This window comes from Echinops telfairi, unplaced genomic scaffold, assembly GCF_000313985.2.
Source record: "Echinops telfairi isolate 266 unplaced genomic scaffold, ASM31398v2 ScPeMD7_3533;HRSCAF=4204_0, whole genome shotgun sequence".
Taxonomy (NCBI): Eukaryota; Metazoa; Chordata; class Mammalia; order Afrosoricida; family Tenrecidae; genus Echinops; species Echinops telfairi.
This window is the reverse complement of record NW_022107431.1, coordinates 23,168,791-23,186,784: the sequence shown is the minus strand read 5'-3', so window position 1 is coordinate 23,186,784 and position 17,994 is coordinate 23,168,791. Positions and strand designations below refer to the sequence as shown.

General features: G+C 41.6%; 1 protein-coding gene across 1 annotated transcript; it reads right to left on the bottom strand.

Annotated features, from left to right (window-relative positions):
* Positions 1–8,584: 8,584 nt before the first annotated feature.
* Positions 8,585–17,619, bottom strand: FBXO30 (F-box protein 30). Its single transcript, XM_004701964.4, has 2 exons — positions 15,566–17,619; positions 8,585–10,742 (listed from the first exon to the last, which is right to left on the bottom strand). The coding sequence occupies exons 1-2, from the start codon at positions 17,597–17,599 to the stop codon at positions 10,539–10,541; spliced, it is 2,238 nt and encodes a 745-aa protein (XP_004702021.1). The 5' UTR covers positions 17,600–17,619; the 3' UTR covers positions 8,585–10,538.
* Positions 17,620–17,994: the final 375 nt, after the last annotated feature.

Below are 17,994 nucleotides of genomic sequence, written 5' to 3'. Positions count from 1 at the left end.
ATGGTTGGGGGTCACCGCAACATGAGGAACTGTATTAAAGGGTTGCGGCATTAGGAAGGTTGAGAACCCCTGATCTAGGTAGGCTGGAATCCAAACTTCCAAACTTTGCCCTATTCTCCCATTCTGGTATCTAATCTACATATTTTGTTCACCCCTACCCCTCACCCCTGCATGACATTCCCACTGGTACCACCAGCAGCCCTCCATTCCTCCCCTCACAAGCAAGAGAGAAACCCGGGTCCGGGGTGTTTATATCACATCAGGCAACAGCTTCACGATTCTCCTTGAAAGAACATTTAGTCCAACACCATCCCTCTTAAGAAAATCTTCGTAGATTTTTCTGGAGAATAAATTTCTTTCTGACAAAGGCTTTCTCTACATTAAAGAAGAAAGAAAAGGAAAAAGAAAATGGAAGGAAATGTTTCAATTTGAATTGATTCTAGTGTACAATACCCAGGATTTTTGTGTTTGTTTTGTTTGGGTAGAACAAATTTGGAAAATGCAAAATATGATGGAGGGAATATCGAATTTGAAAGTTGCCTAGGCATTTAAAATCCATTGAAGTAGATACAATTCTCCCTTTTCCTTTATAAGCCACTGTCCTCAAGTTGATTGGGAGGCACACCTTGTAGGACGGAGTAGAGCTGCCCTGGGCTAGAAACCTTTCCAGACGCACACTGTCACACGGTTCTCCCAGTGCTGCTGGCTGCAAACTGCCACACCTTCTGTTAGCAGACCAGCGCTTACCCAGTGATTCGCCAAGGCTGGTTTTACTCCTCTATACTTTGTTTTCTTTCTAGACTTCTCTTGCCCTGAGTCTGGGTTGGCTATATGCCTGATTGGAAACGGGATCATGACGGAAGTGACAAAGGAGTGTTTGGGAAGGGCTTTTTTGCACAGTAGGCTTTACTCTGGGAAAACCAGCCTGAGCTAGCCTCCTGGATGATGAGAGATATATGCCGTCAGCATCCCTATTCCCCGAGCCTGCTAACTTCCAGACCCACGAGGAAGGCTGTCTTAGATCATTTAACCTCTGCCTAATTCATCAGGTGACCATGGGCATGTGAGCCAAGCCACCAAAGACCAGCCAAGTCAGGGCAGACAAGGACAGCCCCAGCAGCCAATCACAGCCTAAATTAATTGTTTTTAAGCCAGGAAGTTTTGGGGTGGCATGTTATGCAGCAAATTCTAGCAGAAATAGCATTTTAAAATATTCAACCCATTTTTTTTTTCATTAGATCAACAAATCCCCACTGGTGTAGGTTGTCTGTGTGGACCTGGATGTCCGATCAGCATGACGTTGTGTGAGGCATGGTTTTTCCCCAGGACCCACAGTCTGTGGCGGCACTCCAACACTGAGAGTGGACAAGTAGCACAGCGAGCACCGAAAACATGTATGATCAAAAGAACAGTGATACAGACAAGGGCAGACTCATCAGTCTAGGTTGGTCTAAGGAAAAACACGAGAATCAGGCAAGATCAGGATTGGTCCTCCCCAGGGGACTGAAGTTTACAGGCAAGGAGCAGAGGAAGAGCCCTCTGAGCAGAGGAAACAGCACCTACAAAGGCCCAGAGGCATGAAAGGATATACTGTTTTGAGAAGGGTGAGAATTACAAAATAGCAGGAATGCTATGCCAGGGGATTGCATAACACAGCAGTTCTCAACCTGTGACCCCCTTTGGGGATCAAACAACCCTTTCACAGGGGTTGCCTGATTCATAACAGTAGCAAAAGTATAGTTATGAAGTAGCAATGAAAATAATTTTATGGTTGCGGGGCCACCACAACATGAGGAATTGCACTAAGGGGTCACGGCATTAGGAAGGTTGAGAACCACTGACATCACAGAAGGTAAATTTGCATCCAATGATTTACTTGGCCATAAGTCCCAACTACTGTGGAAAATCACAAGAATAACTAAATGAGAATTTTTCTACTCAAGTAAAAATTCACACCCCAAATGATGAAACATGAATGACCACAACATTGTACCCAACCTTGTTGTACCATGTAAGTAAAGCCATTGACATGCCGGGAGTCTAGTTCAGAGTCAGCAAACTTTTGAGACGGAAGGGCTAATTCTGTCCTTCACAACAACTTGAACTTTTTCGAGAGCCATATTTTTCACAAACGAAATCATTGAAAAATAACCTGTACATGAAACTATGACGTTTTTTCTTTTTCGTTTTCAATTTTACTTCTGAGCCACATGTACGTGCAGAAAAAGCCTCAAAATGGCTGGAGAGCCACAATTTGCCGACTCCTGGTCTAGCTCACACACCTCGACTTCACGTTGTTAAATTCATTTAATTCTAATTGTTGCTGCCCAGGGGTCCCTGAGGGGCACATATGGTTAAACCCATCGGTGAACAGAAAAGTTGAGGTTTTAAATCACCCAGAAGTGCCTTGGAAGAAACATCTGGTCAAACTACTTCAAGAGTTCCCTCACTGAAAACCCTGTGGAGTGCAGTTCTGTTCCAAAACACGTGGGGTCGCCAAGAATTGGAATACACAAAGCAGCTGGCTTTTTGTGGCCCTGTAACTTGTAATAAGGGTCCTCTTGAAGGGCAGTTACTTGCAATTTAACTTTTTTTCACATTGATTTGGGTCAAGCTCTCCTGAAGTTATCTTCTGAGAGCACACAAAAAACCACACCCATGCCATCAAGTCAATTCTGACTTAGAGCAACCCGATGCAGGGTTTCCGAAACTATAAATACTCATGGGAGCAGACAGCCTCGTCTTTCTCCCCAGAAGTTCCCGGTGGGTTTGAACTGACCATGCTACTAGCAGCCCACTGCTTAACCTAGAGCACCACCAGGGCTCCTTCTAAGATGAGAGTGGAAATCATCGGTGGAGAGTGATTTGAAAATAGTGCCTTTCCAAAGGCATGAAAATAAGCTTGGTAACCCAGGTCTTCCTGAGCAGCTAACTCTTTCTGATCATGTCTTATGCGTGACTAAGAGCGTCGCTCTAAACTGTTTGGGAAAAAGGCACTGCCAGCAGAAGTGAACCTCTGCCGGAAGAAGCCATAGCTCCTGTGTCTTGTCCATCCACCTGGCACTGGGGGCTTTCCCCCTTTTTTGATAATATATAACATAATAATTTTAAATGTATTTACAGAGTTGCTCAATCACTACCATAATCTAATTTCAGAATATACAAGGGGAAATGCCGCCAATGTGGGAAGAATGGGGTGGGATAGTGGACAAAACACTGAGAGAGAAATGAGACCAATCACTTACGTGGTCCAATCTCACTCCTCACCTACCACCAGTAGTAGCACTAGCAGCACTACCTGTTAACTTTATGCACGTCATCACCGTATTAGAGCTTAAATTCTGAGCACTATGGTTTGCAAGTTTGAATGGCAGTGACAGTCCAAAATCTACTTCGAATCCTCACATAAACTGTCCATTGAATGCTTTCTGATCATTAACCATGATGTGTCTTATCCTCAGGCAGAATGCCTTGGAGAGCGGCCAGCTGGGGCATTCTTAGGGACTTGCCTAGGAGTGTCCTTGATGAGGTCACCTTCCTGGGGGCAGTACCAACCTCACTGGCGAGTCAATGCTGACTCATAGTGACCCTGTAGGCCATGGTAAAACTGCTCCTGTGTGAACAGGAGTGGAAAGTTCTATCTTTCTCCCGAGGCGAGGCTGGTGGTTTCAAACTGCTGACTCTCAAGTCATAACCATGCCACCAGGACTCCCTGGGGATGGTTCAGGGGTTGCAGTTAAGGAGTTACACCCTATCAGTTTAGTCCTGCCTTGGTCAGAAGACCCTAGACCCATCTTGTACGCCCTTCTAACAATGTATGTGTCTCAATCAGTCATGTCCATGTTTCTGCCGGTCCTCCTGTAACTGTGATGTCTTGATTTGCCACGGGTCTGCGTTTGTGAGTTTTCTTTGCCCACCCATCCCCTTTTTAAAGCCTGGTTATCTCAACGAACCCTTGGATGCCAGCCATTTCAAACTCATGTTGGTGGTCTCCCTCATCTGGATGATTCTGTCTTCTACTCTTTTAGAACTCAGTAAATGTTCTCTTTAACTTATATTTGCGACGGTGTCCTGTTTGTACCTAAAACACCACCTTCCAAGACTGATCCTTCAAGTGCCTAGACACCTTTTGAATGCACAAACACAGCAGCCAACTAAGCTTCAATTCCCCCAAATATAAAGTGAGAAATGTGTCATAATTCAAGCCCCAAACTATCCCCAATATTCAGTCTTCACCAGCCCCCACAACACACACACGAGGACAAAATGTATACATACATCAGTTCAATTTATTAATTTAGGTTTGTCGAAACACATAGTTGGCATTTGCTCTTGAAAAGGTTCACAATGTATAAAACCATAAAAAAAACCCTGAAAATTGCACAATTTTTTCCAAAGCATGATTTCAAAAACAGACCATTAAAAAGTTTGATTGAGATGTGCTACAAGGGATGTTAATAAACTGTAAAAGGGGACAAATGAGCACTGATGGGGCGTTTTGTTCTTGGTTTTCAGGGTTTTGGGAATTTTGGGGAATTGTGGTTGCTTTCTTGTTTTGTTCCTGCTCTGTCAGCAGTTACTTGGGTGACAGGGCTCATGAATTTCATTGGGCCTTTCAGCCAAATAAATGTGTCACATTACTAATGCCATAAATTAATTCTAAACCACAACTTTTTCACAAACCTTAAAAATACTGTACCTGTTTTTGACTTGGGTAATGATGGGAATACGATTTTTCTTCTCATTTGTGATAAAATTTGTGACAAAATACACAAAAATTACAGTGCTAACCACTACATTACACTCACAATGTTGTGCAGCCATTGTACTATCTAGTTCCAGAACATTCTCATCACCAAAGAGGGCATCCTCAGCCCCCTGCAATCATTAAGTAGACTTGACCACTCTGGGTGTTTTCGATAAATGTATTCATACAATAAGTAATTTTTGTCTCTGGCTTCTTTCACTTAACATAACGTTTTCAAGACTTGCCATAAGGCTTTGCATTTAACAAAGAGCCAACTATTACTGTAAAGGAGAAAAGGAAGACCCACTGATACTAAATGCTGCCTACAGTTAGTGCATGAGCTAGTGTAACTACCTTGCAGAATGCTATTCAAGTTTGCAGTGCTGGCTGAACACTGATCAAATAAGCAATTCAACGGTTAACACTTTGAATGTAGCATCATTATCCTTCGACTTTATGTCTACCAGAATATCAACCATTCAAAAGCAATTTAATATGCCAGGACTGTTATCACAAAACTATTTTTTTTCAGGGAGTCAGTACTCTTCTTCATTTAAACCCTATAGATTTTTTTTAAGCTGTTGATTAAAAAAAAAAAAGCCCTCTTGATTCATTGGACAATTTTCCTCGAGCAGATGATTGCTTTTGTGCCTCTTTATTTATGTATTTTTTAATCAAGAGGTTAAGCCTGAACACAGATACTTCAGTTTCTCAAGACAACGATTTTTTTAAATTGGTGAAAGGGCCAAGAAGTTTGTAATCAAATCAAATGTAAACTACTGACCCAAACTCATTTAGACTAATATTAAAAAGATGTTAATGGTAAGAGGTAAATGGGGAGAAAAAAATCTTCCGGGAGGACCAAGGCGAGGGTTAGGACTCTCTTTTTCCACATCAATCTTTTGATCAACAACAAATTATAGCTGTTTGTATATTTGATTCCACAACTAGCACTGAATAACACTGTCGCAATTATTGTTACCCTTCCACTGGAAAGGATGCAGAAAGCTATCTAACTAGTCACTTTCTCTGCAAAGCAGAAACACATACACCTACCTAAAGAGCTTGTCTGAGGAAAAAAAGAGAAAAGTTTTCAGCTTAAATTCCAGTTCAACTTGATAAATTGGCTTTATCAGAATAAATCATTCACCATAAAGGCGGTGTTGTTTCCAATATGTAAACCATGACCACTAGCATGAGCTATATACGAAGAATCACTACTTATTACTACCCTAATACTTGGGGATGCTTAAAATTATATTGGTGTTAAAGACAAATAGATACGTTTCCCTTGGTTAGGTTGTCAGTTTGCTTCTGTTTGCTTCACTGCCAATAAAGCTTCAGTCCAACATCCTAAGGAGGCTTCATCAATGCAGTTTCACTCTAATGTGTGTTCACGAATCCTCTTTGTACTCCATCTCTCTGTAGTTCCTTCATTATTGAAAAATTACTCTCCATACAATCCATCAAGATATCCAAAAATCAAAATCTGAAATGTCAGTTTTCAAATGTTCTCAAGTAGCACAGCACCCCAAGGCGTACACCTCCGTTCATACATTAGAAGACATGATTAAAATCCACTTGGGCAATTTATGATAAGCATAGAAGCCTGTGAATATTATTCATTATAAAGGCCAAAGAAAATTTGTAAATATTCTGCAAGAGCTCCTAGAATTTGTAAATTATTTGGGAGCAAACACATCAGACGTGGTTAGTTTCTATTTCTGTACCCCTTTGTATTGCCCAGTCATTTTTTTCCAAACCAAAAAAGTAGCACTATGATATAGGCAATGATATTTTTCGGATTAATTTCTTTACACTGAAAGATTTCTTTGTGCATTTGTCAAGTGGGAAAGTGAATCATCGTAGAGCACATTCTCTCTCGTTTTTACTTTTTCCTTCTTTCCAAAAACCCAATCACTCAGCACCTCAGCTTTGTCATAAATAAAATGGAAATTAGAAAGGTCTGATCTTTTGATCTTGCAAATGAAAAGCAAAGTAACCGCATAAAAGAATGTCTTTTTGTCTTCTCTTATTTGGAAAGGATTCCACTAGTCAGCCTTTATGCTCAACAACGCTCAAACTGATTTATTTTTAAAATTAGATTTAGACCAAATCCTAAAAACAAAACAAAACCACCATTGGATTATTTAAAACACAATTAGGCAAGAAATGGATTTTTTTTTTTTTTGGACGGGGCTACTAATTGTCCCTTTTCAACAGGCTCCCTAAGCATGTGAGCTGGGACTGTCGAGAAGGACACATGGATAGCCATGCAAACAGAAATTCTCTCCCTCAAAAACCTGCAAACTGGAGAGAAAGTGCTTTCCCATTTCTTTTCCTCCTACCTCTAAACACCCACTTCTGGAGCTCCCAATCACATCAGCTGAGTCAAACACATTCATGTATTGTTTAATTCCTCAGGAACTTTAAAAAACAAAACAAAACCTTGTGTCTTTTTAGATTGGTATATAAAACATTAAGAAATATTTTGCTTTCAAACTTCTAAGACTACAAACTTCACAAGTAGAATTCATTAATATATACTATCCAATCTTGCAGAGATTTGGGAGTTTTGTGGAAAACAACATTATCAACTCTACTGGATTAAGATCCCAAAATGGTAAGCTCAGGTTCAAAATAGTAACAACACCAACAGGATATGCAGGCCAGGGTCAAAGATTTAATAATAATTAAAAAAAGATCAACCTATAGTAATACCTCTTATTGACAGAATTTAAAGGATTCCTATGGATATTCTTATAAGTTCAAATCCAGTCTTCTACACTGCTTATCTTTTAGAAATCAAATGTGTTCACACGACTTCACAAGCACTGAACAAAACGACTAGGCTAAATGTCAGTGCTACTAAACTGAAACTTGCACTGCAATGTACCTTGAACGGAAGAAATAGTAGTGAAACAGACTAATAGTAAATTTTGACTACTATTCAAACCCGAAACTTCCAACAACAAAGTACCCAACTTATTTTGCCGTATGGTAATACTATTGAGAGAACTAGCATATAAATTATTTTAACCAACATTATCAACACATTAGCATTATACTTAATTTGGGTTGCATGTGTGTGCATACACACTCATGTACACAGTAGAATACAGCCTTCAGGAGTCTAAAACTGGCATGTCTCAGGCTTTCCTCTAAGTCTTAACATGTGACAATGCCTGTCAGTCACCTGGAGGGAGGCCTGCTTAAGGGATTGCTGGTTCCCACTCAGGAGTTCCCCCTGTTCAGTTGGTCTGGGGAAGAAGTACAAGTCGTTACATTGCTAACTAACTCACAGTGATGCTGAGTCTTCTGGGCGGAAAGTGACAATCTGAGAGACTCAAAATCCAGTTAGGGAGAGAAGCAACCTGACAGACATTAAGCCAACAAAAGGCAGATCCCAAGACAGAGGCAGATGATGAAAAGTGAATTCAGATGATTTCCTTCCCTCTTACTACTTGCCCATTATCCTACTGGTTAGCAAAGACTAAAGAATCAGACTTCTCAGATATTTGGCTGACATACATACAAACCTTTTCATGCTTGAAAAGGCTGGCTAGATTGTTCCCATGGCAAGTCTTACGAACATAATCATGGCCAGAAGCTCTTCAGCCTTTCAAAGCAACACAGAGGGGCAGGGAAAAGTAACCAGTGAGATATATATATATATATATGAAAAATTTTCAACAGATGCTCACCAGTAAAACACAGGTAATGGTAGTCGTCAATTAATTGATAAGCCACTCCTACAGCCACACTAATGGAATCTGTCAAACAAGTACTACTGCTTTGTTTAAACCGAGGTTTTGGAGCTAAGTGACTGAGCCATACCACGAGAAAACATTAAATTTATTAGAATATGAACAAATGTTGCACAAAGAAAACATTTTAATAATGTGATCTGGTGGCATCACAGACAACAGTGAGACCAGCCAAATGTGTGTCAAAGAAACAGAAAATAGGTGCACAAAATGTTAGCTATCTCATGATCCAGTGGAGAAACGTCTACATGGAAAACTCATGGATTTTAAAAATGCACAACCATAAAAATGAAAGAGTTAATGCTTGTGTTATTCTAAACACTCTTCAGCAAAACTTTTAAAAGGCAGAATTGTATTCTTCAATGTTTGACATCTTACTTCCTTCTATCCTTTTCATCAAAAGAGAAACTTTAAGCAGTTTAACCTTACAGTTGAAAGAAACAACTTTAAGCACTGAGAAGTACGTGCAAGTATTCTAATTAAAACGTGAGGCAAAACAACTGATTAGTCATTAATGCTATGTTTTTCAACTGTACTATGAACTTGATCCAACCAAAACAAGTCTTAAGAAGTTGAGAATTCTTCTCTAATGCCCAAGGAAGGGCTCGGCTTAGCCTGATTGCCTTATATGGGCATCCAGACCCAGGGAACCACATAGCACCCTCAGGAACAACTGTAGGAAGAGAAGGCACAATATAGTTCTGACATTTCTAACAAGGTAATGTGCCTTCGCGGCAAACCACCAACTGCCAGGAGTTCCTGAAAACATAGTATTGACATATGTTTGCCATTTAATTCTAAATACTGATGTACTTGTTTTGTTTTAAACAACCAATAACATCAGGTTAATAAGAGTGTAACTCATAAAGCTAGAACAAAATACTTCAAGAACAGCCCTTCAAATTTTTTTCTATTATATGCTTTGATCTTGATACAAAGATGCAATTCATTATTTTTTTCAGGGAACTTACTTGGACATGGTTTGAAGCGATTGCCAATTGAGATCTATTTCTGCATTTTGTGATTGTCATCTTACAAGGATAATACCAGATTTCACATTTGTTAATGTATTAGAACAACACAAAGATCTTTTTGAAAATAAATATCAAAGGCAACATTTAAAAGACTTATGAAAAATACTGTTAAGCCCTTTATTACATTCTGAATATTTTCAATATATTCATACAATGTACTCAATCCAAACTTAATATGAGGTATGTTACTTACTTTTCTCCAAATAGCAGAGACCTAGCAATACAATAAACCAGAAACAGCTTCAAAATAAAGTCAAGCCATGGATTTCTTTTTTGTTTCCACCTGTGGCCACGAGTTTTTGGACGTGGCATCTAACCAAAAAGCAAGCTGCATGTGGGCTCTCTCAGTGTGACAGTCAGAAATACCTAAGATGGGTACACCTTTGTGGAATCTTTTTCAAGCACGACTCAATGGCATTACCAGTGACTTAAGTAGGATGTGAATATATATTAGCAATCATCTGCGTACCAACAATTGTAGAGGGGGAGCACTAGCGATTTAAAAAAAAGAAGCAACACTTGATTGTGATCTTAAGAGAGTGTTGAAAAGCATGTGACTGCTTTTACCTTCAAAATCTAAGCTGCAACACAATGTCACTCAAAGTTTCACTGTTTGCACATATGGGTTACTAACCCACAGAAAAGGTGAGGAATAAATTGTTTGGTCAGGATCTTGTCAGTTTAGAAAGCCCCCAAAATTTAAGAACCAAAACATACACACACCATTGAAAAGATTAGTTCCAAAAATCGTATCACTAAAACTGCAATCACCCTGTCCAGCAAGTTCCAAAAATGTCACACATTTCAAACATTAAGGCAACTTTCCCCCCCTAACTAGGCAATATTTATTTTACAAAAATAGATGTCACTTGAGAACCTTATATACATAGTGACAATAAATTTAGCTAGTTGCTGTCTTTAATACATTAATAAAATGTCACAGATTACGAAGAAATACTAGGTGTTGGCATGTCTGCACAAGCCGAACTTTTAAACTACAGGTTTCAAAACAGAGCGCAGCGAGCGGCCTTCCTTGGTGAGTTCCCGTGTCACACACATACAGGGCAGCGGGATGGCTTCCTCCCGCTTCTCCACAACGTTGTAACTGCATCTCTTCAGGTGGTCGGCCATGCTTAAGATGTCAGCAAACTTCCACTCATTTACAGAACAAAACGCGGTACTGAATCGCCACACCTGGAAGAAAAGCCTGCTTCAGATTTAAACAAGTCAGATCCAGACACAGACATGCTTCTTGCTCCAGCGGCCACTTTGAAGAGAAACGTGGTATTTCACAGCATTAGCTACGAAGAGGAAGAGCAACCAGGGAATCGGTCTGGATTAGCCAGTCTGCATATTGTACTCAGGTACTACGTTGTTTTCCAGTAGGAAAGGTACTTGGAAAGCACCAATTAGTTCAAGATGTTTTTGAAAATTTATACAGAAAGTGCTTTTGTAGAATGTGCACTATTTCGGTTGCAACGGCTATAGAATAGGAGCAAAATACTCACCTGCCGTCCCTGCTCATAAGCCTGCTGTAAGAACCTGGGCTAGTGCCCTGGTGCCCACTAGGCGGCTCTGGGTTCTGAAGAACTATCATCTAACTAGTTCAGCAGGCTTCTACTTAATGTTCATTTGTTAAATGATGCCAACTACAGCTGTGCATGGCAGACGTGACCCACACGGTCGTCCAGTCGACTCTGACATAGCCTCCTTACAGGGAAGAGCAGAAGGGCCCCGTGGGTTTGAGGTTGTTCATCTTTACGGGAGCACACAGCCTCATCTACCTCTCGCTAGGTGACTAGTAGGTTCAAACTGCCATCCTTGTGGTGAGCAGCCCCCAAGTTACCTGCTTCACCCGCAGGGCTCCATATAAGATAGGCAGTGAGGTACATTTGGGGGTATAAATGGGATTTTAAAGGCTCTGGCCCAGGCATTTATATACTTATTCAAGAAAGATTTACAGAATGCTTAGCATGGTCCAAGCCCAGGTACTAGGGAGGATATGATCAACAAAAACCAATTCAGTCTCTGTCCTTATGGAAGTGACAACTAGTACAAATGATTTCTGTGGCCTTTTCTCCTCTGTCTAATTTAAAACAACGTGACATTGAAATAGGGACCCAGCGTGACTTAGGTGACAGGCAAGGATGGGCATGGCATGGCAGGCATCACAGCTGGACTCGCCCACAGGCAGAGCTCGAGTTAAATGTGCTGGCTCTTGGTAAAGAGCAGGGCCCTTGTGGCAGCCCCAGCACTGATGAGTGTTTCTCAGGAAAGGATGGTCATGACTTCCAGGAATGGCCACAATCATTTAGCAACTGATAATGGATGTTATCGCTGTGTAGCACAAGTACGCCCATACTACTTTGGGTCTGGTCAATTGCCATGGATGGAATAGTGTTCTGAAAGTTAGCAAAAGCCTGAATATTAGCAAAAACTTTAACGGTCACAACAGATACAAGCCACTAGCCTCTCCAACCACCCCATGGGGGAGCTAGGCATTTTCTTCAAGCTTCAATGGAAGAAATTAACAGAAAGGTCCACACAGTAAAGAGTCTAGGACAATGGTTCTCAACATGTGGGTCGTGACCCCTTGGAGGGTTGTCGAACGACCCTTTCACAGGAGTCACCCAATTAATAACAATAGCAAATGACCGTGAAGAAGTAGTAACCAAAATAATTTTATGGTTGCAGGTCACCACAACACGAGAAACTGTATTAAAGGGTCACGGCATTAGGAAGATTGAGAACCACTGGTCTAGGGAAATAAACTCAGGAAAAAGCAGGTTACCAAAAAAAAAAGGGTGGGGGGGTGGCCTGACTCCCATTTCCTTGCATGTTTAACAAAGGTCCAAACCCATCATTTACTTAAAAGCCTGCTATTCGGCAGTGCTATGTCCTGGTGGCACATGGTCATGCACCTAGCTGCTAATCAAAAGGTCAAAGATTTCAACTCACTACCTGCTCTTCAGAAAGATGAGGCAGTTTGCTTGCATAAAGCTTTATAGCTTTGGAAACTGAAAGGGGCAGTTCTACTCAGTCCCATAGGCTACTGTGAGCCAGAGTGGACTTGGCAGCAAAAGTCTGGGGCCAGGCAGAACATTCTAGCTACCTGGAGGCCCATTTTTAAGAACCTGGTGAACCTGGTCAGCAGTTCAGACCCATCTGCAGAAGAAAGAGGAGGCTTTCTTTTCCCACAAAGATTTACCAGGTCAAAAACCCTATGAGGCAGTTCTACTCTACTCTGCTGTGCAGGGTAGCTATGAGGCGTAACTGACTACTTATTAAGTATCTCATCAACAAAATGAACATGTTCAATTTCAAATCAGCAGGACAAGTGCTTTAGCAGCAATCTATAATGCGAACACACTGCAATGCACCTCTCTGAAGCTTTTTTTGGGGGGTGGGGTACAGGGATGGGGGATGGAATGTCCCAGAAGTCTTTCTTGAAGAAGACCTGAAGAGTTAGCAAGGTTTATCAAGTAGACGAAGACCACAAGTTCCAGAAACAGGCTACGTCTGACTCCAACCAGTAGAGAAGTTACTTAACCTCTCTGAACTGGTTTAATCCCTAATCCAGGGACAGTGAGTTCAAAAAACTAAAGGAAGTGCTCATTGCCTACCTCAACTCCAGGAATTAGGAGAAGCATATTGGAAGAACTTGGGACAAGAAAGAAAACATCAGGAAATGAAGCAACTCAAGGTGGCTGATGTATAAAAAGACAACAAAAAGAGGACCAGGTGAGGGGCCAGTCTACAGAAAATCTTAAATTTCTCATTAAGGAATCCACCTCTAGTCTTGGCTCAATGAAAATGAATGAAGAAGTTTTATCTATTTTATCTAGCCATATTGGAAGAACTTGGGACAAGAAAGAAAACATCAGGAAATGAAGCAACTCAAGGTGGCTGATGTATAAAAAGACAACAAAAAGAGGACCAGGTGAGGGGCCAGTCTACAGAAAATCTTAAATTTCTCATTAAGGAATCCACCTCTAGTCTTGGCTCAATGAAAATGAATGAAGAAGTTTTGTCTATTTTATCTAGCTCCTGTAAAGAGACTATGCTGGGGGGTGGGGGGGGTGGCGGGGGGGGGGGGCAGGGGATGGACACTACGCGACATTGGAAGTAGCAACCCAGGTAGGAGGTGGCTGTTGTAGGTCACACCGTAGAGTTTGAGGAAGCTGTGAGGTCATCAAGCAGCGGTCTCCAGCAGGCACGTGCATGCGCTGGTATGAGTTTAAAGGAGAAAAAGGCTGGGCTGTGGACTCATGAGTAATCCACCCAAGTGAGGGCAATTTCAACTCTAAGAATGAATGAAATCTTCCACAGGAATGATTACAGGATCCTCAGAAATTATTATACCCCATTATGTCAATACCAAAGGGCAAGGACAATGAGAAGTAATGTTCATAGGGCCCTACCTTAAAGAGGAAACAGGCCAAATGGGAGACAGACACCAAATCATCTGACACACTGACACACACACACACACACACACACACACACACACACCTCTTCCCAATAGAATTCCCTTAGGAGAAAAAAGATAATTAGTGTGTGCATTTCTTACTGAGGTCTCAGGAGTACACAGAAAGATGTGGAATTCTAGAACACTAGGGCAATGATGACTAGAGAAAATCAAAAGGTGTTTAGAACAAAATAAGCAGGTATTTTTAACCCCATGTAACCAAATTCTAAATCTATCACAATCCATGCACTTCCATATTTAGTTTTCCAAAATGGGAAAACAAAACAAAAACCTTCCAGAAAAGCTATTTGTAATGTCTCCTACTTTCTAATGAATGCTGCTTCAAAGAGGAGTCGGGCAAAAGGAGGTATCGCGGGAGAGAAAAGGTAGAGAGTTTGTCCCCAAGGCCTGGCTGACTTCTAGTCTCGGCTCCTAATGTGAGATGCGCCTTTACATTATGCGCAACTCAGAGTCCCCCCTCCCCCGAATCTTCTCCCAGGGTTGGACCCCATGACCTTACTCTTACCTCACATCAGCCTAATGCACTTAGCTGGTCACATACTGTCTGTAGTAGGGGTTACACCTTTTTCACATCTACATTCTATCTGGAATAACCAAGCCCTGAGAGAGAAACTGCTAGAAGGAATAAAAAGAAACTGCCAACTGTATGCAGGAAGTAGGCTTCCCCTTGCTTCCTCCACTGTCCTACAGTGAAAACATTTCATATGGAGCCCAGGTTAGGACGTGGTAAAATGGGCACCATGCAGAGGGTTATTTTAGAAGAATGGAGACGGTATGGAATTGCTTAATTGAAGAAAACACATAGGGTTTATGCTACATTCAATCTGAATCTAGTTCTAACAATGTCTGCAATAAATCTGTGATTATGACAAACAATTCTAAACACCTTAGTTCTTGATTAATTAGTATTGAGAGTTTGCCATGCTAGGGCCTTAGTAAGAAACTTAACTGATGATCACTTTTTCCATAATAATCCTAAAAATTCCTATGTCATATTATTGGATACTGTATGTCACCACCACCTCTCTTGCAGTTAGCTGGTAGAACACTAGATGGTGGCTTGCATGTTGCAATGATGCTGGGAGATGTGCCAATAGCATTCCAGACACTAGGAAGGTCACCCACGGTGAACAGCTTTCAGCAGAACTTCTAGACTGAGGCAGGCTGAGGGAAAGGGCCTGGTGATCTGCTTGTTAAAACCTTATGGACCATCACAGAGCATGATGCTTTGAACACGTCAGCAGGAGGAAACAGTCGCTATTAGATGGCATCATGTATAGTGAAGTAGAGGGCCTATGAGGGCATGGGAGACTCTCAGTGACAAAGCCTGGTACAAGAGTCACATGATGAACTCGAACAGGCTAGAGATCATGAGGATAGCACGGATCGGACTTTCTGTTTTACTGTACATCCAATCGCTGGGAGTTGGGAGTACACTCAGTGGCAGCTGTTAACTATTGTGTGTAAAATAGGGGCTGGTCCTAAGACTGTGTAAAATCGGGGTTGGTACGGTTAAGATCACACTAACCTTTTCTTTGATCTGCCATGATGAACTTCCATCTGGATATTTCCTTTTCCCCCACTGCAGTATAACCATTCCACGAGACTGAAGCAGACTGCCACACACATCCCTCATTAACCTGGACACACATGAGAGCTGGCATAAACTGAAACCATCAAGAAAGCTGGCAATGTGCTGCAGAACCTCAAAAGGAAGGCTGCTCAAATGGTCACTATGTAATCCCAGCACACAGTTTCTAGTAGGCTCCACTAATACTGTAGAAATGCACGGCTGAACTCCAAACGACCTCAAATGGCGGTCATGTATAATCTTTGCTCCTTGTGTTGATGGACAAAACCTACGTTGAGAATAGGCACAGCCATAATAAGCTAAAGGACACCTCTGTTCCATCCAGCCATTGAGTCCAGCATGAATGTCACCATGCACGTTCTTAAAATGTGAAGAAAATTCTTTTCTCCTAAACAACTGTCCACAAACAAATGTAAACATTGACCGCTGTTTGGGTTGGTACCTAGCAACACATTCCAAAACTAAATCCAGCCCGAGGGTCTGAAAAGGGCTTGGGTTTGAAAGCTGTGGGTTGGCATGATCACAAGCGGAAGCGGAAGCTATTTCCCCGACCATTGTACTTGTGGCGAGAATGGCGGATGGGAGTGAGAAAGTCTGCGTCCCAAAGTCAATGCGATAAACATCAACCATGCGACTGTCAGATATACCCCTCCCACCGGGAGAATCTCCTAGGCAGAACAGCAAGGCTGCTGTGATTAGATCTATTCCTTGGAGGCCCATGGGATCTTCTGCAACCTCCAAGTCTGATGTATCCACGGCCTTATCTTCCTTTGGTTTGGACCAACATGAATTGGAAAGAAACTTGAAGGAAGGAGGATGACTGAAAGATAAGGCATCCATATTCCTCAAGTCCCCTAAGTCTACTTTTCGCCAATACAAGTCTTCTTCATCCTCATCCTCTGGCAGGAGGATATGCTGAACCGCACCATTAGGCAAGGGAATGGGTGGCATGACGTCCCTAAGTTGTGCTGCTACTGAGAGTGAATTGGAAGGTTCTGCAGTACCATCTGATGCCACACACTCTCCATTTGTTAAGTTACTTTGTTTCGAATCATCATGTAAATTCTGATTCTGTACCGGTGTGCATATATTTTCCAAAGGAAAGCCATTGCAAAGTGCAGAAGGGTCATGAGAAGGTGCATCCAAGTCACATAAAAAGTCACTTGAACCATTCGGTTCAGGTTGGGGATTCTGGCTTAGTTCGTTGTGGTCAATTCCACCTAATGCTCCTATCTCTTCCTCATAAAAATGATCCTGGTCTTTTAAGTTGTCACCCTGTAAGCTTTCTCTGCGATTTTGCTGTTCATCCATTTCATTTTGGGAGGCAGAAAGATTTATACTTGGCATGCCAATGTCTCTTGTGGCTGTATTCAGGATATCTAACGCAGCTGCCAAACTTCTGGTTGTTTCTACAGTAGCTTGATAGAGTGCATTATATGATTCTTCATCAACAGACACCAGACCGTTAGCATGTGGTATTTCTGGGACACTTGATTTCACTGAAATTTGTTCTCTAGTTTCTGATACTTTATCAGTCGCCTTTGACATCATGGTGGCGACTTTGAGAGATTCTAAAAGCATCCTTTGGTCTTGAAGGGCCAGGGCCATATCTAATTGTGCCACTTCATCAACATCTCTGCTTAAATTTTCGTACGATTTCCGGTCTGCGTAACTAACTGGCCAGCGGTTCCACTCCATCGTGCAGCACACCACACTGGCGGGACATGATTCTAGATGTTCAGCAACTTTATTTCGCGCCAATGTAAATGGACATCCAAAGTGACTGTTTAAACAAGGTACTCGCTCAAAGGGACATAAAAGGCGATGTTCATCAGCTTTACATGAATGGAAAACTGCTCCACAAACCAATGGGCAACCAATCAGGTCACAGGATATCCCAGGTTCCGGCCGGGTCATGCACCGTCTACTGACACAGTTCACACAGTGTGTGTGCTGCAGCTCCTCCTCCATGATGGCCAGTCCAGCTCCACTCGAGCTGCTGAAATGGAAAGACCAGAAGTTAGCCAGAAAGTGGTGGTGTGTGTGGAAAGGTCATCTCATAATACATTGTTAGTGTATACTGGCCTATTGAAGGAAGAAATAGGAAAAAAAACCTAGAATATGAACATATGCAGGAAGTATATCTTACATATAATCGATACATTTTTAAAGAACCGAAGTACTCCAATTCTTCAAGGACTTTAACTTAAATGTCACAAAGGTTCATCTTGCATATGCCATCTAATAAGTAATATGCCTTGAAAGGCAACAAAAGGGCAACACTTAAATTCTAGTATCCTGTGAAATATATAATGTCAAAAGAAGTTAATGCTGATTTGAACAGATTTTGGAGACTTCTCTTGTTG

Bases quoted from the DNA above. Each gene is read 5' to 3' on its own strand.
- FBXO30 (XM_004701964.4), bottom strand. From the start codon at position 17,599: ATGGAGGAGGAGCTGCAGCACACACACTGTGTGAACTGTGTCAGTAGA. The intron at 10,743-15,565 runs GTTAGTGTGATC...CTTTTCTTCCAG, and splicing joins CATGGCAGATCAAAGAAAAG to GTGTGGCGATTCAGTACCGC.